We start from the raw sequence: 20,374 nt of genomic DNA, 5'->3' as shown, positions 1-20,374 counted from the left end.
TAAGTTATAGAAATATTTTTCCACCACCTGCAACCCCTAGAGATTCAGACAAATAATTCCCTATCATGAAAATAAATAAAGACTGGTCTTTACAGACCGACAATGTAATTTGAACCTGGAAGTTTTCGGATCTAAATAGCTGACGCAAATTCGTAGCGGACAAAGTAGGCGTAACCTCCTTATAGTTTGCTTTATTCTCCAAATCAGTAAGTCGAACAGTAGTATGAAAGTACCAGTTCTGCATCGGGCTCCCACGGGCCCGTAGGGGGAGGGGGCGTTCTACATCATGAGCTCCGGAGCCAAACGTGGGTACTTTCTAGGGGGTACTTTTGAGCCTCCTGCGGATTCGGCCGGATGACTTCATTTCGGCCGGATTTTCCATTCGATTGCCTTCGGATCTTGGATTTCGGATTCATAGGCGTTTTGAAATCATATTCTATTTTTAGATTGAGAGATCACGTCATAGATAATAAGGATGATGATGTTATTTTTATTTTCTAAGCGTTTTTCTGTTCTCATTATCTTCTCGTCTGCGTAGTTGGATACGCCTCGGTGCAACTGTCGCTGCGATATGCAAATAATGAGTAAGCTTGATGCATCAGGAAATTTGATTATATCATATTTATTTCAATCTCTTCTTTGTGAGAAATATTTGACGGTATTTTAGTTATACTCCAAAGTTTTATAAATCATCCAAAATTGTGAACTTCTTGAAGGGGAATTGCATCCCCCGGTCTCCCGCGTGACAGGCGGGAATACTAACCACTATACTATCAAGGATTTTGATGTAGATATACACCACAAGTGTTTTTCACTCAAGTTTTTTTATTTTGCATATTTCAGTCACGACAGTACAACCTTATTGGTTTACAGTTTGGTTATTAATTTTGATCTCAGTTACTGCTTAGAATTTTTCTCACTTGGGCAGTCGCTCTGAACGTCGTGGAAGCTTTAAGACTACATCTTTGTATTTATGAGCATCTTGATAACTAATCCACTTGTCTGGTTTTTCTGTACTTGGTGGAGGTGTAGGTAAGAAGGCAGGTGGGGTGGCAGAGTCTGTGCTTTGACAGTGCTGAAGGATGTAGTAGGAGAGGGGGATCAAAAGTAGTTTTAAATGGAGTAGACTGAGACTCGGCCAAAGTTGAAGCTGTTGCTCTACTGGGCTCGAAAATAGGGGTCCTAAGTTTTGAGGTTAATCGCCCTGGTTAATTGTCTTAGGTGTAGCATAACCACTGTCGCTGGTGGTCGAGGGTAGGTTTTGCGGAGTTACCATACTGGCGAGAGGACTGGGAGTTGTTAGTGGTGATGCTGATGGTGTTGGCGCCTTTTCATGATCAGGTCTTGATTCGTAAAGTATGAGCGAAGCACTTTGAAACCAATATGTGCGTTCTGGACCATTCATTTTGTGAACTCTACTTAAATGAGATGACAAGTTTTGTACTGATTTCAGACACAAAGGATACGTACGAGCAATCTCTAGTCTACTTGGAAATGATGTTAAAAAGAGGCAGCAGAGGTACTTAAAAGCTAGCTTAATCAAATCACTATTAGGCTATCGGCTATCAGCAGCTATCAAGCTATCGGCTATCGGCTAATGTGTTTTGGTCGATGTCGGGTCGGTGCGAGGACGATGTAGGTTCGATGTGGGGTCGATGTGGGGTCGATGAGAGATCGATCGGCTATCGGCTATCAGTTATTGGCTATCAGATATCATGCTACTGGTTATTGGCTATCATCTAGGCTGATATAAATCCATAAACAGTCAATTATTTCGTGATAATTTTGGTTATTTGCATCTCCTAGTCCATTGCCCTGAACCCCAGAAGAAGGTTTTGCTCGCAGCTGCCACTCCCGAACGACGGAGTTCTTGCAATGTGTGAGGTCTGCCATAATTTATTAAAAGGGTCTGTACCAACTTCTAACTCTGAAAAATCCGGAATCCGAAATCCAAGATCCGAAGGCAACCGAGTGGAAAATACGGATGATCCTGATGCAGAACCGCTATTTCATATCTACTTCGAACTAGATTCATTTTACCGACCGTGCTTTATAATATTCCTTTAAAATCCCCTAAAGTCAGTATGGCCAATTCTTTTGATGAATTTGCACGTTCTATCAGCGAAGAGGTTACCTGTGCTATCTGTCTGGAGGAGTTGAAGGAACCCAAGATGTTACTATGTTCTCATAATGTCTGTAGACAATGTTTGGAACTGATGTCTAGAAACAAAAACTTAATAGACATCGTTTGTCCAGTCTGTAGAAAACCCACACCGATTCCTAAAGGAGGTGTGAGATGTCTGCCTACCAATGCAGCCATAATTCGAGTCGTAGAAGCCACTCTGGCAAGGAAAGCGAGAATCGAGATCCAAGAGTCTCTTTTAACAGAGAAACCAATGGTTGAACTGTTGGCGAAAAAAATCTCAGACCTTGACAAGCCTTTGAGGGTTTTAAAGGAGATCCAGGAAAAAGCTGACAAGTTAGTCAATGTTATAAGGAATCAGGAAGCAAACCTCTGTCGAGAAGTTGAGGAATTTTATGGTAGAAAGTGTGAGACCATCGACGGAGAGAAGAGTGACTTGGACAAACTACATTCAAGTGCGTCAAAATGTGTACAAGAAGCAGAAACGATTCTAAAACAAAGGTGGCCTGATCCTACGAAGACAATAAATGCTGCAAAAGCTCTTAAAGAACAAATTGAGAAGATCACTGAATTAGATCTAAATCGAGATACGTCCACACTCGAAGATCTTGAGTTTAAAATGAATGCAGAAGCTAATATCCGCGGCATACTTAAAGATGAAACTTTTGGAAAATTATTTACTTCCGCAAGCAACAAAGCAGCCCTTGGGGATGACTCGATTCTGTAAGTATGAATGAAGAAATATTATTATTACTGTAATCAGTTTAATTATAGTTTTTTTTAGCACTACAACTTCCTTTTACATATCTATCTATTCCCTTGTATCAATGCTATTAAGTACTAAGCAGCAGCACACTTTCGTAACTTTTGCGTCTTATTTGTCCAAGCCAAGCGAGGGCAACTACAGAGAGCAAGTCAGACATGATGAGCGAATCTTTACGAGGGGCTTCTAAAACGCCTTCTAAAACCCAGAGTACTATGACCACAAGAAGCCAAGTAAGGGACATTGCAGCAAACAATTCAGAGCTGGTAATGAGCGAACCTTCAAAGCACCTGAAGCTAAACCTAGTTCCCTTTGTCACTGGGGAGAATTATTGTGACTTCTGTGCGCTAGCTGCTAACCTTATTTGTAAAACCTGCCTTAAAACAATATGTGATAAATGCAAACATGTTTATACACAAGATCTTTGTCCACCAACAAAGAGAGATCATCAGTTTGAGAATATAAATGAACAATCTCCAAGTACAAACAAAGCAGCAGATAAAGACTCAAGCTCATCGTGGTCATGTGAGCGTTGCACGTTTTTGAATTCCTCAAGAAACAGAATCTGTGCTGTATGTGCAACTTCAAGAGGAGTGAATCAGGTTGACTTGCCAAAAAGTGGCAGCAGAAAGTGTCATAGCTGCACATATGCAAATGAAGAAGGAGCTACGATTTGTAAGATGTGTCATTGTACAGTTGGACTAGATAACCCAGAATCTTACATTTGAGTGTTTAAAAACCTTTTGTAGTGGTCTTCCTTGGTGCAGAGGACAGAAGAAAGGAAAAACAAAACAAATAAAAAAACAGAAAACGAAAGAAATTTATCCCTGGACGAGTATATTCTGCAAAACGAGAAGATCATTTTCTAATTATGCTCCTTATGATAGATATTTTAGCCAATATCAAGTATACACATGCATGACTTTTGATCATTTAAGACTTATAATCGTGCCAATAGCACCCTATTGATTTGCCCTGGGATATTCCTATGTAACAAATCCATAGATTATCCTATAAAATAGATTAGTTGTTTAAATTTTGAATCAATGTTCAAAAACTTGTCTTATGATTATAGCGAGAAGGCAGGTCATTATTCATTGGAGTGATTTCATAAACTTTTAAACTCGCAGTTTGAAGCCATTGATTCGCTATCCCATCGTTCTAAGGTAGTCTGGTAATAAACTTTCACAGCTTTTTCAAAAAAGGTACATTGAAAACTTCAAAGAGATCTCGCTTTTCTTTGCGCATGCCGAATCGTGGGAAAAACCTATGCCCTATGCTCATCACCAGCTTTCCTGAACCGTGCAACACGCAATCAAGGAAAATGTTCTCATGACGAGAAGAGGCTAGACAGTTCTTTTAACATGGTTTGCTATAAGGAAAGAGTGACTAAATAATAAAATACCGTTTGTCAAAGTTCATAACTAGTACTGACCACTGGGGAAGCTATATACTTTGTACATACTACATCCCCTTGGTAAAGCCTGGTTTACACTTGCTTCGGAATCGGAATCGTAAGCAACATACGCAGACTCAGTATTGCATCTATCACCTAGGTGTTGAAAAAGACAAGCACTGTTAATGAGCAGTACGTACACTACTGAGTCTGCGCGGTATGTTGCTTTCGATTCAATCACGACGCTAGTGTCAACCAGGCTTTATGAAAGTGAGCTTGGCCTTATATAATATAGCTCAGTTTGCGTAACCAATAAAATCATATCTCACAGTGCCTAGAATTAGTGCATAAACTATAGTGTATTTTTAGGCAATCAACTTGGTAGCTTTAAAATTATAGAAAACTTCATTTTCATTTTATTGCTGATATTAAACATGGGATCAATGTGTTATGTTGTTAAACGATATGCAATTGCAGCGCGCAATTCAATGGACTACTTGATCGACGACGCGGTGACGATCTTTCCAGGGGGCAAAACAAAAATGAAGGAAAATATATAGACTTTCTTCCTTCGTGTGTTTGTTCTATTTTTATGGGTAAATGTGATCGATGTGACTTCCTAATCTTGTGGTTCACTACTGTAACAAAGCTTTATTTTGTCCCATAGACGCCCCACAATGCCTTGCAATCCGAAATGGCCGCCGTATCGTCGAGGCAGGGTAAATTAAAGTGGACTAAATGCATGCGCAGAATGGGGCTTTTGCGAGAGTAAAAACAACACTCATTTGAGGTTTTTGCAACAACTTCTCATTCAACTTCGTATAGCTATCTATAAAAGACAGCAATTTTTTTAAATGTTAGAAATGCATAAAATTACACGTGGAGAAGAATGGGAAATTTCACGGCATGCATGCAACTGCAGCAGTCGGCTAATAAATTCGAACACTAGAGGAACATGGCAGTTGCACCCAATTTTATGGAGGAAATGCAGAAATCATGGATAACAAGGACTGATGCGGAAATCCTTGGATACCTCGGGTAAAGATTATATAGAAATTCGTTTGACTAGAAAGATCTATCTTCGGGGAGGAGGGAGAGAGAGCAACGTAATGGGTCATGGGCAGTTCACGTAATATTAAAATTGAACAATATTTTATATCATCTATGATAAATCAAAGTCCATCCATTTTAAGGACGAATCAAAATCAAAGGGGTCACAAATCTTGACCTGGAAATGCGTCACTGCGGGAGTCCCACTAATGTCAAAACCAACATGCGACGGGATATTCCTTCTAGAATAGTAAAGTCCCATAAGTTATAGAAATATTTTTCCACCACCTGCAACCCCTAGAGATTCAGACAAATAATTCCCTATCATGAAAATAAATAAAGACTGGTCTTTACAGACCGACAATGTAATTTGAACCTGGAAGTTTTCGGATCTAAATAGCTGACGCAAATTCGTAGCGGACAAAGTAGGCGTAACCTCCTTATAGTTTGCTTTATTCTCCAAATCAGTAAGTCGAACAGTAGTATGAAAGTACCAGTTCTGCATCGGGCTCCCACGGGCCCGTAGGGGGAGGGGGCGTTCTACATCATGAGCTCCGGAGCCAAACGTGGGTACTTTCTAGGGGGTACTTTTGAGCCTCCTGCGGATTCGGCCGGATGACTTCATTTCGGCCGGATTTTCCATTCGATTGCCTTCGGATCTTGGATTTCGGATTCATAGGCGTTTTGAAATCATATTCTATTTTTAGATTGAGAGATCACGTCATAGATAATAAGGATGATGATGTTATTTTTATTTTCTAAGCGTTTTTCTGTTCTCATTATCTTCTCGTCTGCGTAGTTGGATACGCCTCGGTGCAACTGTCGCTGCGATATGCAAATAATGAGTAAGCTTGATGCATCAGGAAATTTGATTATATCATATTTATTTCAATCTCTTCTTTGTGAGAAATATTTGACGGTATTTTAGTTATACTCCAAAGTTTTATAAATCATCCAAAATTGTGAACTTCTTGAAGGGGAATTGCATCCCCCGGTCTCCCGCGTGACAGGCGGGAATACTAACCACTATACTATCAAGGATTTTGATGTAGATATACACCACAAGTGTTTTTCACTCAAGTTTTTTTATTTTGCATATTTCAGTCACGACAGTACAACCTTATTGGTTTACAGTTTGGTTATTAATTTTGATCTCAGTTACTGCTTAGAATTTTTCTCACTTGGGCAGTCGCTCTGAACGTCGTGGAAGCTTTAAGACTACATCTTTGTATTTATGAGCATCTTGATAACTAATCCACTTGTCTGGTTTTTCTGTACTTGGTGGAGGTGTAGGTAAGAAGGCAGGTGGGGTGGCAGAGTCTGTGCTTTGACAGTGCTGAAGGATGTAGTAGGAGAGGGGGATCAAAAGTAGTTTTAAATGGAGTAGACTGAGACTCGGCCAAAGTTGAAGCTGTTGCTCTACTGGGCTCGAAAATAGGGGTCCTAAGTTTTGAGGTTAATCGCCCTGGTTAATTGTCTTAGGTGTAGCATAACCACTGTCGCTGGTGGTCGAGGGTAGGTTTTGCGGAGTTACCATACTGGCGAGAGGACTGGGAGTTGTTAGTGGTGATGCTGATGGTGTTGGCGCCTTTTCATGATCAGGTCTTGATTCGTAAAGTATGAGCGAAGCACTTTGAAACCAATATGTGCGTTCTGGACCATTCATTTTGTGAACTCTACTTAAATGAGATGACAAGTTTTGTACTGATTTCAGACACAAAGGATACGTACGAGCAATCTCTAGTCTACTTGGAAATGATGTTAAAAAGAGGCAGCAGAGGTACTTAAAAGCTAGCTTAATCAAATCACTATTAGGCTATCGGCTATCAGCAGCTATCAAGCTATCGGCTATCGGCTAATGTGTTTTGGTCGATGTCGGGTCGGTGCGAGGACGATGTAGGTTCGATGTGGGGTCGATGTGGGGTCGATGAGAGGTCGATCGGCTATCGGCTATCAGTTATTGGCTATCAGATATCATGCTACTGGTTATTGGCTATCATCTAGGCTGATATAAATCCATAAACAGTCAATTATTTCGTGATAATTTTGGTTATTTGCATCTCCTAGTCCATTGCCCTGAACCCCAGAAGAAGGTTTTGCTCGCAGCTGCCACTCCCGAACGACGGAGTTCTTGCAATGTGTGAGGTCTGCCATAATTTATTAAAAGGGTCTGTACCAACTTCTAACTCTGAAAAATCCGGAATCCGAAATCCAAGATCCGAAGGCAACCGAGTGGAAAATACGGATGATCCTGATGCAGAACCGCTATTTCATATCTACTTCGAACTAGATTCATTTTACCGACCGTGCTTTATAATATTCCTTTAAAATCCCCTAAAGTCAGTATGGCCAATTCTTTTGATGAATTTGCACGTTCTATCAGCGAAGAGGTTACCTGTGCTATCTGTCTGGAGGAGTTGAAGGAACCCAAGATGTTACTATGTTCTCATAATGTCTGTAGACAATGTTTGGAACTGATGTCTAGAAACAAAAACTTAATAGACATCGTTTGTCCAGTCTGTAGAAAACCCACACCGATTCCTAAAGGAGGTGTGAGATGTCTGCCTACCAATGCAGCCATAATTCGAGTCGTAGAAGCCACTCTGGCAAGGAAAGCGAGAATCGAGATCCAAGAGTCTCTTTTAACAGAGAAACCAATGGTTGAACTGTTGGCGAAAAAAATCTCAGACCTTGACAAGCCTTTGAGGGTTTTAAAGGAGATCCAGGAAAAAGCTGACAAGTTAGTCAATGTTATAAGGAATCAGGAAGCAAACCTCTGTCGAGAAGTTGAGGAATTTTATGGTAGAAAGTGTGAGACCATCGACGGAGAGAAGAGTGACTTGGACAAACTACATTCAAGTGCGTCAAAATGTGTACAAGAAGCAGAAACGATTCTAAAACAAAGGTGGCCTGATCCTACGAAGACAATAAATGCTGCAAAAGCTCTTAAAGAACAAATTGAGAAGATCACTGAATTAGATCTAAATCGAGATACGTCCACACTCGAAGATCTTGAGTTTAAAATGAATGCAGAAGCTAATATCCGCGGCATACTTAAAGATGAAACTTTTGGAAAATTATTTACTTCCGCAAGCAACAAAGCAGCCCTTGGGGATGACTCGATTCTGTAAGTATGAATGAAGAAATATTATTATTACTGTAATCAGTTTAATTATAGTTTTTTTTAGCACTACAACTTCCTTTTACATATCTATCTATTCCCTTGTATCAATGCTATTAAGTACTAAGCAGCAGCACACTTTCGTAACTTTTGCGTCTTATTTGTCCAAGCCAAGCGAGGGCAACTACAGAGAGCAAGTCAGACATGATGAGCGAATCTTTACGAGGGGCTTCTAAAACGCCTTCTAAAACCCAGAGTACTATGACCACAAGAAGCCAAGTAAGGGACATTGCAGCAAACAAGTCAGAGCTGGTAATGAGCGAACCTTCAAAGCACCTGAAGCTAAACCTAGTTCCCTTTGTCACTGGGGAGAATTATTGTGACTTCTGTGCGCTAGCTGCTAACCTTATTTGTAAAACCTGCCTTAAAACAATATGTGATAAATGCAAACATGTTTATACACAAGATCTTTGTCCACCAACAAAGAGAGATCATCAGTTTGAGAATATAAATGAACAATCTCCAAGTACAAACAAACCAACAGATAAAGACTCGAGCTCATCGTGGACATGTGAGCGTTGCACGTTTTTGAATTCCTCAAGAAACAGAATCTGTGCTGTATGTGCAACTTCAAGAGGAGTGAATCAGGTTGCCTTGCCAAAAAATGGCAGAAAGTGTCATAGCTGCACATATGCAAATGAAAAAGGAGCTACAATTTGTAAGATGTGTCATTGTACACTTGGACTAGATAACCCAGAATCTTACATTTAAGCTTTTTTTAATCTTATGTAGTGGTCTTCCATAGTACGGAGGACAGGAAAAAAACAACAGAAAACCTTGGGATGTATTCTTGTAATACAGTATAGATCCTTTGCAGAAATGTACTTCAAAGATATTGCCAATAATATCTTAATTCTCATCTGGATACGAGAAACAAAAGATGAAAATGGTCCCCATTGTTGTATTGCACCACAGGTAGCCCAAGCTAGGTTCTTGTTGTGTTATATTTTCTTATAATATAACATCACACAGGCACAGGAACCTAGCTTGGGCTACCTATGCTTGTGTGACAGAGTCAAAAGACACTATTTTGGACAGTAATTATTTAGTCATAAATCTATATTTTTAATTAGGAATGCCTCGTGTACACATAGGAATGTAATTCTTTAGTTAACTGTTTGCGTGGAAAATGCGTAAGCAAGAAATAATTTCCGTACGTAATTACATTACAGTGAGTCATGCCTAGGTTTGGCGCTTGTTTACGTAAGTTCGTGTTTGGGACATCCTGTTTGCGCCTAGGGCGTGCAACATTGCGTAGGATGTGTAAGGTCTTAAGAATGCAGGTTTTCCCATAAAAGTAGGCCCAAACTAAGCTTAAATCAGTGTAGTAAAAGTTCTTGAAGACGTTGCACATATCAAGACAAGGAATTCTCTACGATGTAAAGGTATGAATCTTTGCAGCCGTTTACACGTATACCTAGGATAGATTTAGGACAAATCTATGTTAATATCGTTAACTAGTCGTTATATTTTATAGCTTAGATTATCTATATATTTGTTAAGCATTCGTTTCATGTTGTAGTAATGCTAGTCGCATTAGCGCGTAATTTAGTACAAAGTTATTCACGCAGTAGTAATTTAGTAATCACGCTGAGTGTATCTTGTCTTTTAAACTCTTTAAAACGTTTACTATAGGATCGCTACCGCCTTACTCGCTTGTTTAACCTTTTTACTACGATAAATAGCCTTAACTGCGGGATAAAAGACCTTTTCTTTCCAACCTTTAATTTGTTCGCTACTTAAACTCTACACTCAAGGTCATTGTCGCGACCGCGTGTTCAGTAAACCGTGTAATTCTTAGTTTGTCATAAACAAAGGTTAAAATACTTACCTAAAGCCATAGTTAACCTCTAGTCAATTTTTCCTATTGCTTTTTCCATTGGTTTAGTTCATTTTAAACGGTTTACCGACTTGTACATTAAACTTTGCAACCTAGTAATTTTCACTCGCGTATTGTAAACACTGCTAATCAGTATGCAATATTCAAATTACCTGTGACGTAATTTACGTATTTCCGTTTCTAGTTATATCTAGCAAAACTGTATTTTATTCATAACTTTTTAGCTATTTAGATAAGCTACAAATTTATTTTATCTCATCGTAAATATTTTTCTTGTTTTCATTAGAGATATCCTGTAATCTCGTTCCCGTTTTTTTCCCATGTATTGTAAAGTTGTGTGAATTTTTCAATAAATTCTTTTGTCAAAACCACTTGCAATCTGATTCATAGCTGAGCGCCTTGCCGCCGGTTACACTTGCACCATTGTGAGGTATATGATAATTCTTCTGTATATGATAATTACATTTATGCAGAGGATCTACACAGTGATCGGAACTTGGAAAGAATCTATACTTCAATATATCAACTGCTGTTATTATGCAATCTTTATTACTTTACAAAATGTAACCCCATTTAATAATTGTATATTATCTACCAGTAAATTGAAATATATAGAAAAAATTAGCCATATTATTAATTAAGTCTTTTTTTAATGTAGTGTTTAAAAAACGAGTAGGAGTGTTTTATCAGGTATGAAAGCACGAGGCGTAGCCTCATGCTTTTATACCTGATAAAACACGATCTACGAGTTTTTTGAACTGCTTAAAACACTCATGAACAATTTATGAGATTTTGGTTCAACTGGAGCCACCATACACATCACGAACATGGATTTTTATACTTCGATAGAGATTTGATGTCACGGGTATGCGCAAGCAGATTCAATAGAAGCTCCCACACGTTGGATATTGCGTGCCAAGGCAAAGATAGACACGTTAGTCAAAGATCATTAGGGTTGACTATGAGCTTGATGAAGCTCTATGTCTTCATCTAAACTTGGATGCATACTTCATCCCTGATGAAGTCATCCTCATAGTATTCGAGTGGTCTTTATATAAAGATCACATGTGTCTTTATATAAAGACACGTGTCTTTATATAAAGATCACATGTGTCTTTATATAAAGACACGTGTCTTTATATAAAATCACTTGAATACTAAAGAAGAGGACTTTATCGGGTATAAAGGTTCATGCATGTGACGTGTATGATGGCTCCAATTGGACCATAAACTTATGAATTATTAATGAGTGTTTTAATTAAGTGTCAACGTTGATAATATATATCTAGCATTTTCAGTGTTTTTGTAGTTAGCATGTCCAGATATGACAAGCTTTATGGGTGCTTTGGCTTCCGTCTATCCTTGGTCTATCAAATTGATAGTTGCCTGACTGAAACAAGCCAGGAAGATGATGTCTGGAAATTGCTCTAATTATATAAATATGAAAATAGCTGTAATCTACATTGAAATATAGATTTTACGATAAGTAATGTCACAAGTCCAGTGTTGGCTTGGACTTAAATTTCCTAACTGATCTCTCACTTGCACGGAACCGGAAGTGGTTGCCATAAATCTTGAATGTAAAACCATTCAGCTCAAAAGAAAAGACACTGTTAGCCTTTGGAATAACTGAAAGATAAGAACATTACTTAGATGAGCAGGGCTTAAAATAATGGTTGGTCCGTTGCCAGTAATGATCACAGACAAAATCAGTCTTGGCTAAGTTTCACCTCGTTTCTGACTAAACATTTCTGGTCAAAATGACCAGCAAAGCAAGTTTGACTGGACAAGTTAAAATTCTTGCCCAACATTGTCTGATGACTGACCATTATTTTAAGCCCTGAATGAGCTCAAATAGACCTCTTTATTTGGGCATAATGACTTCACTTTTCATACCATGTGTCATTCTCTTGAGAATAAGATTTTTTGTTCAGTTGTATCCATATCCATGAGTCTTCTCATGTACAACCACTAAATAAAGAAATTGTACTCTAGGGAATGAGATGTAGTCTGAAATGGAATAAACATTACCACCAAGGTAAAGAGGTTTGTTGCCCAGTAAAAAGACATAAATCTGTATTTGCTGTATTCAAATATATTAAGTCTGAAAGCAGGGCAACAGCCAATTAGTTTTGTTAGATTTTTAGACAGCTTCTCATCATGTTTGTGTGAACCAGAGGACTTCAGACATGGCATGTTTTGATTGATGAAAGTCAAAACCTTAGATGTCTTAAAGTTGTCCAGCTCACAGAAACATAAAAAGCACTGAATTATGCAGCAATTACTTAATTTTACATATTATTAAACTATACTGGAAATACGTGTACTCCCAAACAAAACGTGAAAATATATAATCACCTTTAAGTTTATTGTCCTTAGCAATGATTTTGAAGACATTTTTTGTTTCTTGTAACACAATGCCAGTTTTTCCAACATATGATGGACATTTAGATCTGCAAACTAATTTTTGAATTGAATTATTTCAGTAACAGCAAACAAGTCAATAACAAAGAGATGTTGACTTTTTCTCAATTATATCAACTACTGCTGTATCTAATCTATGCTTATATAGCTGCTATTGAGGATTTTCAGGTGACATCAAGCTGTAGAGAAATTTGATTCGAGAAAGTAGTTGATATATAACTTTATCATACAGATATTAGTACAACTGAAAAGTTTCTTGAAGATAGCAAGTACACTATTAAAGAATCTGATATGATTTTTTTAAAACATTAACTTTTACAAAGAAATGTATGTTGGCATGCAAAATACATTCTCTGGATTATCGATAATCTTCAATTAACTGATAATTATTTTACTAATACTGTATATAGACAATTTTATTGTAAACTCTTTTTGTGGTAAAAGGAAAAACTAAATGTTTCAATAGTGTGACATCACACTTAAAAACCTCAATAGAAACTATAGATACAAACTCACTTCGCTATATTGTATAACTCATTCATTAAAGAAACCATCAATTTTTAATCTTAAGAGAAAAACAATTTTCACATGGCTTGCCCTCAAACTAATGAAAATCTTTACAAATAATGACATGATTAAATGAAGAAAGCAGACTCACCTGTTATCAAGCACCCATGATAGTCAGCCTTCAACATTTTTGGAGTAACGACCTTGAGTTTACTACAAAAGAATGTAAGAAATGACTAAATAAAAGAACCTGAAGGGTAAGTTAGCAAGTTGAATCAAACAAGGAACAGGTGAGTCTCACAAAAAGAGGAAAAGCTGACTCCCTATTGACTCCGTTGTTTGGACTAGTGCCGGCCTGTTGTGTGGGAGGTTGTGAGTTCAAGCCTTGGCTGAACCAACACACAGAGTATTTAAAATATCTCAGTAGAAGGTGTCTGCTCTAAAAATATCTGCAAATGGTAAGACTTGCTGTAGCTCAGATAACCATGTAAAATGGCACTCCTGTCTCATACAGAGAGGTTAAAAATAGAGGGCCACAAGTTTGTTTGTCAGTTGCGATGGCTGTCACATTTCACTCTCTCTAAATAAGTTTAATCATTATAATATTTATTATTCTTAACAAACTCATTAATAATGCATGAGGAAAACACAATAGAAATAATGACCGTGTAGAGTTTTATAATTCTGGTACAGAATCAAGTTCATTTGCATAAAATACAATTTACACGTCTGTGTTGTATATGATATATAAACTCTCAGCTACAACTCGAGTTTATATATCATATACAACGCGGCCACTCATACTGTATATATTACTTACAGTAGGAGTGACATCCACAAAGGGAAAATAATACAAACACAGTTTGCAGAATTAATAAATGAATGATGTGAAAGACAACAACACTGTATCTCCAGTACCTGTTTTCTTGAAGATTTAATACTTGTTGCATGTATTCTGACCATAACCTATGCAGTGGAAGGTACATCTCATACCTGGTGTGATTTAAAATAAAATACAAAGAAAAAATAAGCTCCACCATTGTCAAAATGAAACTACATGTACACTATGCTGTATATACTGTTTATACCTCGCAAACATTGACTTTCATACTTTGATAATCGTTTGTACAGCAATGTCATGCGCAGTGAGGTTTGTACATCACTGCCATGCGCAGTAAGTGCAAAAAAGGCTCCCACAAGTTGAAGACAACATGCCGAACTCAAGACAGGGGCACTAGACAACGATAATTTATGGGTTTTCGATGATCGTACATGAGACTGACCTTGATGAGGCTCTAAGTCTTCATCTAAACTTGGATGCACCTTTATTCTGATAAGGTTGTCCATATTAGTATTCTTTATATAAAGAATGCTAATAAAGATGAGACTTTATATAAAGTCTCATCCTCATTAGTATTCATTATTATTTATATAAAGAATACTAAGGAAGAGGACTTTATGGGGTTTAAAGGTCCATGCACGTGACGTGTATGGTCACTCCAATTGGTTCAAATGCTCATTAATTATTAATGAGTTTTTGAAGGACTGATTTCACAATACAAAATAATCAAGATTGATTTCTGAACTTGGTGTTGTACACGAGTAAAAGTTGCTTGATGGTTTTTTCCTTTGTGTCTTGTTTTTTAACTGGGTTCTCTCTTTTTCCTTCCACAAAAATAATTAACATTTATAAATTCCAGATTCAGTGGAAAAGGACTTGCTACTTAGACTGTGGGATAACTGTTAAATCCCATTTAACTTAACTTATGGGGTTCATAAATTATCAAACTTACTTTTACTTATTTTTTATTATATTATAATAGTTGTACAACAACTTGGTCACTTTAATAGCATACCTTTATAGCTTGGATATATTGTTTTCCAATTTTGGACCACATTCCCTAGAGTATCACCTCTTTGTTTACTGCTGTTTGCATTACTACGCAGCCACCCCACACCCTGTTTGCAATAGACTGCCGTCAATGAAACACCTCATTCTACTTGGATGTACTCAAACTCTTTGCAATTGCTTTTGGTACTTTCCTTCATGATATCTGACTGAGAAAGTTTGATAGGAAAGCCAACTCACTGATCCAAACGTGCATAAATGGCATCAACATGAATAATTGACGGTAGTCTATAGCAAACTACACAACTCGATTTGTGTCTGGGGTGGCCACGTAGTAATGCAAATGGCGGTAATGGTTGCACATGAGAAGACACATGACTATGTATACAACTGAACAAAGAATCTTATTCTCAAGAAATTGACACAAGGCCTGAAGTAGGAAAACATTATGTCCAAGTATTTGGTCCACTTATGTCACTTATGTGTTTATTATAATGTGCAATGTGCAAAGATACTCTAGAGAATGACACGTGGTCTAAAATACGAAAACATGACACCAAAGCTAAAGAGGTTTATTTACTTGTGATTTCCAGGGGCCAGTTCATATATCTTTTTTTCTCTTTTCTCCTTTGATGACATGCTTTTAGTTTTCTTCTGTTTTGTTTTGTGTCTTTTTACACTGTCAAGCATGAGAGGTTTCCGACGTAGTGTCTCATTAATGGTACTGTTAATGCCATTTCTCTGGATAGATTGTTCGAGAAACGACTCAACGTAATCTTTAGCAGAACAGTTTAGAGGCTGTGGAGCATGAAAACAAGGAAGTGTTTATTATTTATGGGATGAAATAATTAAGTGGATTTTGAAAATAATAATAATAATAATAATAATAATAATAATAATTTTATTTATATAGCACATTTTCCAATATGCCCAAATGCACTTCTCATGGGATTTACAATATATTTGGAATGAAAATAATAAATAAATAAAATAAAAAATAAGAAAAGGGGAAAGGGAGGAGAAATTATTTCACACAACACTTTAAGGCATGATTGCATGCAGCAATAATTTTCTCTGCAACTTGTCTTGCAATTGCATTGCAACACGAGTGGCATCGAGCATTACAGCATGTAATATAACCTACAGCAAAATTTGAAAAAAATATTGTGAGACTAGAGACTAGAATTTGATTCTACTTTTGGCAACTATTGCGTCTCTGTTACACTGTGTAAACACTCTTGCAATTTGCATTGCAATGCTGTTGTGAGAAAAGTTGCAGAGAAAATTGCTCTGTTTAATCGAGCCTTCCAAATAAATGGGAGATTATTATATTTCATGCTTATTTAATACTTTGCAATTCAGGGAAGGGGGTGGCAAACATAAATATTGGAAGTGTAAAGGGGGGCTATCAAAATGACATTGCCCCCCCCCCCCCCCCCCCCCTCCAACCCATAAATCATGACCAGTGAATTCCCTACCTGAAGTCCAAGTCTTTCTTTGTCATGTTTGATATTATAAGGAAGATCACAGTACAGAGAACCTATACAAGCAGAGTAAGTACATTTCTTAGCGACGCAGTAAACATGTAAGCTGTTTATATTATTCACATGGTGAAACGAGGGATATTTTTTACAACTTTTAAGACTCCCAAAAGATGGTCTACAATAACTAGTGGTTTGTTACGATTTGGCAAAATATCATTACTTTATTAACTTACGGTCAGCAGTATCTTGTAATTTCTCCATTCTCCAGGTTCGATTCTATCAAACCTTACGAGTTAACAACTTTAAACTGCACAATCGTCCGCCATTTTGAATTTCTTTATTCCTCAGTCCCCTTGTGTCAGCGGTTTCACTTCTAAAGCCATGTTGCGATCACGAAACGTTCGTAATGCGCGCGCGAAAATGATCTAATTTCAAACCAAGCTTAGCTTTGACGATTTTGTCCGTTATATCATATTCAGTGATCGGAAAGAATTGAAAGTACATAATAAAAATATGCGGTCTTTTTGGTTCTATATATCTTGTACACATTGCTTACTCCAGGTTTGCTTAGCTATCATCATAGTCTATTACTGGCATACAACATTTACCTATGATGGTCGAGAAACACATAATCTCTATGGCATAGTGTGTTCTGGTGAGTTCTGTCAGTCTTTTCATGCTTATAATAATTCTAATCTTCTTTTCTGTTTTTGTTGATTTTTTTCTGCGTGGAACGAAAATAACAAAAGACATTAGCGCCCTTTTCTTTCTTTTTCCCTTTTTTTTTTTCTTTCCTTTCCTTTTCTTTTCTTTTCCTTTTTTTCTTAGCTATCGGTTTTCTTGCTTGAGTTACGAGGATTTTTTTTTGGGTTATTAAAATTAATTTTCCTCAGTCCCTTCAAAAACAAAACAAAAACAAAAAAAAACAAAAAACAAAAAAACAAAAACAACAAAAAAACAAAAAAAACAACAAAAAACTTGGCAACATTTCTAAATCCCACTCCAAGCCGTTCAAACGTTACAACGGAGTCATTTGGATATCCTCCATAATTTGAAGGGGTTTTTTTATTGCCCTTTAAATATAAATTCAAGCTGCATTGCATGTATCTTTTGTGGACCTGACAATTCTTTCTTCAAATACAACATTCCATTTCATTTACTTTTAATCCTTCTCAGCCTCGCATTTTAATGCATGAAGTATATGCTTCTTTTCATTATAGTGGTTCCCAAAAAGTACCGCATACTCGCTCATGTCTTGATGGTTTTTTTCTTTACCTTGGTCTTCTACGCGTTCATGGACCATTTTTACGATTTCTGCCTGGACCCTGAGGATGACAGGTAATGCACTAGTCAATCGTAATCCCTACCCACCCATCCCCCCAGCCCGACCACGGGTCAGGGCGTGGAATTTATCATCCGCTCGTTATTAGATTTAGCACTTTCACCCCTCCCCAAAGAAAGATTTAGAGTTAAATGAGTTGTACTCATAATTAATCAGTGAAATGCTCAAGTATGCGTTAAATTCCCCCTTATCCCTGTGGCAGGTAATAAGAAATCAAGCTCTAATTGATCAGTACTTGTATTGCAAATTTGCAACAGTTATGCTACTTTCCAAAAAGTAAAAGAATATCATAAGAAGAATAGGAAAAAAAAGGCATTCAAAAGATACGTTCATCCTAAGAAGCCAAAACAACCTGTCATATTAGAAGACCCGGTCAAAGACTGGCGGCCCCCGCTGAATGGCGACCAGATCATAAGAGAAAATATTGAAGATCTTTATATGGAGAAATTAAAAGTAAGTAAAAGTTTTTATCCTTGTTTTTCTGTGTAGTCTTCCGAGGCGGATCCAGGATTCCTTTGGGTTGGGGTGGGTGGGGCGTAGTATATTTGGCAGAATAAAGGCAAGCCTGTGGATTAAGTGCTATTAGATATTTTCATGCAACGATTGTGTACCCCTCCCTCTCCCCTTTCATTGCTCCTAGATCTACTGATGCGTGTTTCTCAAAGATTTCATTAAAATTAATGAGAAGTAGAAGTCTGGACCGCCTATCACTTCCAAGAAACCAGAATTTATTTGTGGCCATTAGTCTTGACTAACAATATACTATAACCCGAGAGTGCCAATGGGGTTAGTAGTTTACTGACAATTGACCAAAAAATAGTAGTTCACAGTAGTATTATGGCCAGCGCTCGTAATATTACATTAACATAATTGTCCCTTGTTTATCAGCTGTTAATCTTGGAGTGGTTTTTGATGACCGTATGACTGGTGAACTCCAAGTTAGCAATATCTGTAAATCCTCCTACTTCCACCTAAGGAATCTGTCTGCTATTCGTAAATATTTAACCGTTGATTCTGCTCAGACAGTTATTCATGCTTTTATTTCTTCTAAACTTGACTATTGCAATGCTCTCTTGTATGGATTACCTAAATATCTTGTTGAGAGGTTGCAAAGAATACAGAACTCTGCAGCTCGTATTGTCACCTTCACTAAGAAATTCGATCATATCACTCCTGTGCTGGTTGATCTTCACTGGTTACCTGTTCACTACGAGTCATTTTTAAGCTGCTGCTGTTAACTTACAAGGCCTTGAATGGCCTTGCTCCTTCATATTTGTCTGATCTTTTGACCTATCGCTCCTCCAGTTATTCTCTACGCTCTGTCTCTAATAAACTCCTCGTTGAGCCTAAAGCTAGGCTTAATACTTATGGTTTCAGATCCTTCTCCTTTTCTGCTCCAAGACTGTGGAATAGGCTTCCCTTAGAGATTCGTTTAAGTTCAACAGTTGCTAGTTTTAAAAATAGACTTAAGACACATTTATTTTCTCTTTTTCTTAATAATAAGGAGTATATTTAAAGACTACGTGACTTAGATTTGTTTTATATATTGCAATTATTAATTAGTTTTATCTTTTAAATATTTACATTTTATTCATAATCAATAGGTAAGCATTTTGTAACTATTGTAAATATTCTATTGTAATTTTTTGTGAAGCGCCTTGGACAATTTTGGAGATGAGCGCTATATAAATAAATTATATTATTATATTATTAAGCTGACATTCAGCCAAAAGATTAGTAGTTAACTGGCGATTGGGTACCCTCGTTGGCACCCTCTCTACTTGCATCCGTAATGGCCTTATACGTTCTACTCTTGAAAAATCTGCTTTCTCTTTACCAAAATTTAGTTTTTCGACAATTTCAGTGCGAAACATTTGCTTTTTTCTCGTAGGATACACTGAGAAGTAGAAGCTCGCCTCGGAAGTATTCACCCAAAATAAAATCTCCGAAGCGACAATAATTAGTAAATAAATTCAATAATATTAGAAAAGATTTTGTAAAAAAATAACATTAAAAAGGCCTCCGTGATTATTTTCGTGAGCTTTGATTGGTCTAAAATGAAAGCTTTTTGACGGTCAAGGCAACCTACCTTTCAAACGCTGTTTCATTCCAACTTGTACACAGGTGAGTTTTTGTGTCCCCTAATCGTGGCTTACGGCAACATAAGTACCTCTTTAGCTTAGGTGTAATGTTGTCCAATTTGAAACAACGTGTCCTCTCTTAATAGTAAAATAATTTATCTGAGTCTTATCCATATACACCTAATCCACTGTTTTCCATTTCAGGCCAAGTGTCATTCCCTATTTCGTTTAACGGTTGAACATGAGAAGACACAATATGAATACAACACAGTTAAACAAAGCTAAGAATCTTACTCTCAAGAGAGTGATAATGG

At 37.3% G+C, this 20,374-nt stretch overlaps 4 protein-coding genes and 1 long non-coding RNA gene across 8 annotated transcripts; 3 read left to right on the top strand and 2 right to left on the bottom strand.

Moving 5' to 3' along the window:
* The first annotated feature begins 1,824 nt into the window (after nucleotides 1-1,824).
* On the top strand, nucleotides 1,825-4,750 carry LOC148909426 (uncharacterized). The gene is made up of 2 exons (XM_089033595.1): nucleotides 1,825-2,866; nucleotides 3,031-4,750. Exons 1-2 carry the CDS (start codon nucleotides 2,085-2,087, stop codon nucleotides 3,632-3,634), a joined length of 1,386 nt encoding a protein of 461 aa, XP_088889721.1. The 5' UTR covers nucleotides 1,825-2,084; the 3' UTR covers nucleotides 3,635-4,750.
* A 2,663-nt stretch (nucleotides 4,751-7,413) lies between these two features.
* On the top strand, nucleotides 7,414-17,281 carry LOC116297819 (uncharacterized). 3 transcript variants are annotated; one of them, XM_089033596.1, is made up of 4 exons: nucleotides 7,414-8,479; nucleotides 8,644-9,918; nucleotides 16,673-16,706; nucleotides 17,199-17,281. In XM_089033596.1, the coding sequence occupies exons 1-2, from the start codon at nucleotides 7,698-7,700 to the stop codon at nucleotides 9,242-9,244; spliced, it is 1,383 nt and encodes a 460-aa protein (XP_088889722.1). In that variant the 5' UTR covers nucleotides 7,414-7,697; the 3' UTR covers nucleotides 9,245-9,918; nucleotides 16,673-16,706; nucleotides 17,199-17,281. The 3 variants fall into 3 exon arrangements, with proteins under 3 accessions (XP_088889722.1, XP_088889723.1, XP_088889724.1); XM_089033597.1 differs by lacking the exons at nucleotides 16,673-16,706; nucleotides 17,199-17,281 and adding an exon at nucleotides 14,436-15,737; XM_089033598.1 differs by lacking the exons at nucleotides 16,673-16,706; nucleotides 17,199-17,281 and adding an exon at nucleotides 10,660-10,764.
* LOC148909425 (uncharacterized) lies at nucleotides 9,842-10,617 on the bottom strand. Its single transcript, XR_016120373.1, has 2 exons — nucleotides 10,365-10,617; nucleotides 9,842-9,950 (listed from the first exon to the last, which is right to left on the bottom strand). It is a non-coding gene; the product is annotated as an uncharacterized LOC148909425 (long non-coding RNA).
* On the bottom strand, nucleotides 11,507-16,980 carry LOC116297856 (ribonuclease P protein subunit p29). 2 transcript variants are annotated; one of them, XM_089033600.1, is made up of 8 exons: nucleotides 16,871-16,980; nucleotides 16,632-16,693; nucleotides 15,734-15,951; nucleotides 14,223-14,297; nucleotides 13,456-13,517; nucleotides 12,732-12,833; nucleotides 12,270-12,383; nucleotides 11,872-12,002 (listed from the first exon to the last, which is right to left on the bottom strand). In XM_089033600.1, the coding sequence occupies exons 1-7, from the start codon at nucleotides 16,896-16,898 to the stop codon at nucleotides 12,304-12,306; spliced, it is 627 nt and encodes a 208-aa protein (XP_088889726.1). In that variant the 5' UTR covers nucleotides 16,899-16,980; the 3' UTR covers nucleotides 11,872-12,002; nucleotides 12,270-12,303. The 2 variants fall into 2 exon arrangements, with proteins under 2 accessions (XP_031562031.1, XP_088889726.1); XM_031706171.2 differs by lacking the exon at nucleotides 12,270-12,383 and having other exon boundaries at nucleotides 11,507-12,002.
* LOC116297857 (uncharacterized) lies at nucleotides 16,959-20,010 on the top strand. Its single transcript, XM_031706172.2, has 4 exons — nucleotides 16,959-17,292; nucleotides 17,858-17,975; nucleotides 18,237-18,432; nucleotides 19,871-20,010. Exons 1-4 carry the CDS (start codon nucleotides 17,151-17,153, stop codon nucleotides 19,937-19,939), a joined length of 525 nt encoding a protein of 174 aa, XP_031562032.1. The 5' UTR covers nucleotides 16,959-17,150; the 3' UTR covers nucleotides 19,940-20,010.
* Nucleotides 20,011-20,374: the final 364 nt, after the last annotated feature.

This window comes from Actinia tenebrosa, unplaced genomic scaffold, assembly GCF_029948245.1.
Source record: "Actinia tenebrosa isolate PJP-AT-01 unplaced genomic scaffold, QUT_ActTen_1.0 PGA_scaffold2__45_contigs__length_23673736, whole genome shotgun sequence".
Lineage (NCBI taxonomy): Eukaryota > Metazoa > Cnidaria > Anthozoa > Actiniaria > Actiniidae > Actinia > Actinia tenebrosa.
This window is presented reverse-complemented; position numbering and strand designations above follow the sequence as displayed.

Coding starts and splice junctions, on each gene's coding strand:
- LOC148909426 (XM_089033595.1), top strand. CDS start 2,085: ATGGCCAATTCTTTTGATGAATTTGCACGTTCTATCAGCGAAGAGGTT. Junction 2,867..3,030: donor CTTGGGGATGACTCGATTCT/GTAAGTATGAAT, acceptor TATTTGTCCAAG/CCAAGCGAGGGCAACTACAG.
- LOC116297819 (XM_089033596.1), top strand. CDS start 7,698: ATGGCCAATTCTTTTGATGAATTTGCACGTTCTATCAGCGAAGAGGTT. Junction 8,480..8,643: donor CTTGGGGATGACTCGATTCT/GTAAGTATGAAT, acceptor TATTTGTCCAAG/CCAAGCGAGGGCAACTACAG.
- LOC116297856 (XM_031706171.2), bottom strand. CDS start 16,898: ATGGAGAAATTACAAGATACTGCTGACC. Junction 15,952..16,631: donor AAGAAAGACTTGGACTTCAG/GTAGGGAATTCA, acceptor CATGCTCCACAG/CCTCTAAACTGTTCTGCTAA. Junction 12,834..13,455: donor TCATGGGTGCTTGATAACAG/GTGAGTCTGCTT, acceptor TTCAAAAATTAG/TTTGCAGATCTAAATGTCCA.
- LOC116297857 (XM_031706172.2), top strand. CDS start 17,151: ATGCGGTCTTTTTGGTTCTATATATCTTGTACACATTGCTTACTCCAG. Junction 17,976..18,236: donor CTGGACCCTGAGGATGACAG/GTAATGCACTAG, acceptor AATTTGCAACAG/TTATGCTACTTTCCAAAAAG. Junction 18,433..19,870: donor TTTATATGGAGAAATTAAAA/GTAAGTAAAAGT, acceptor TTTTTCTCGTAG/GATACACTGAGAAGTAGAAG.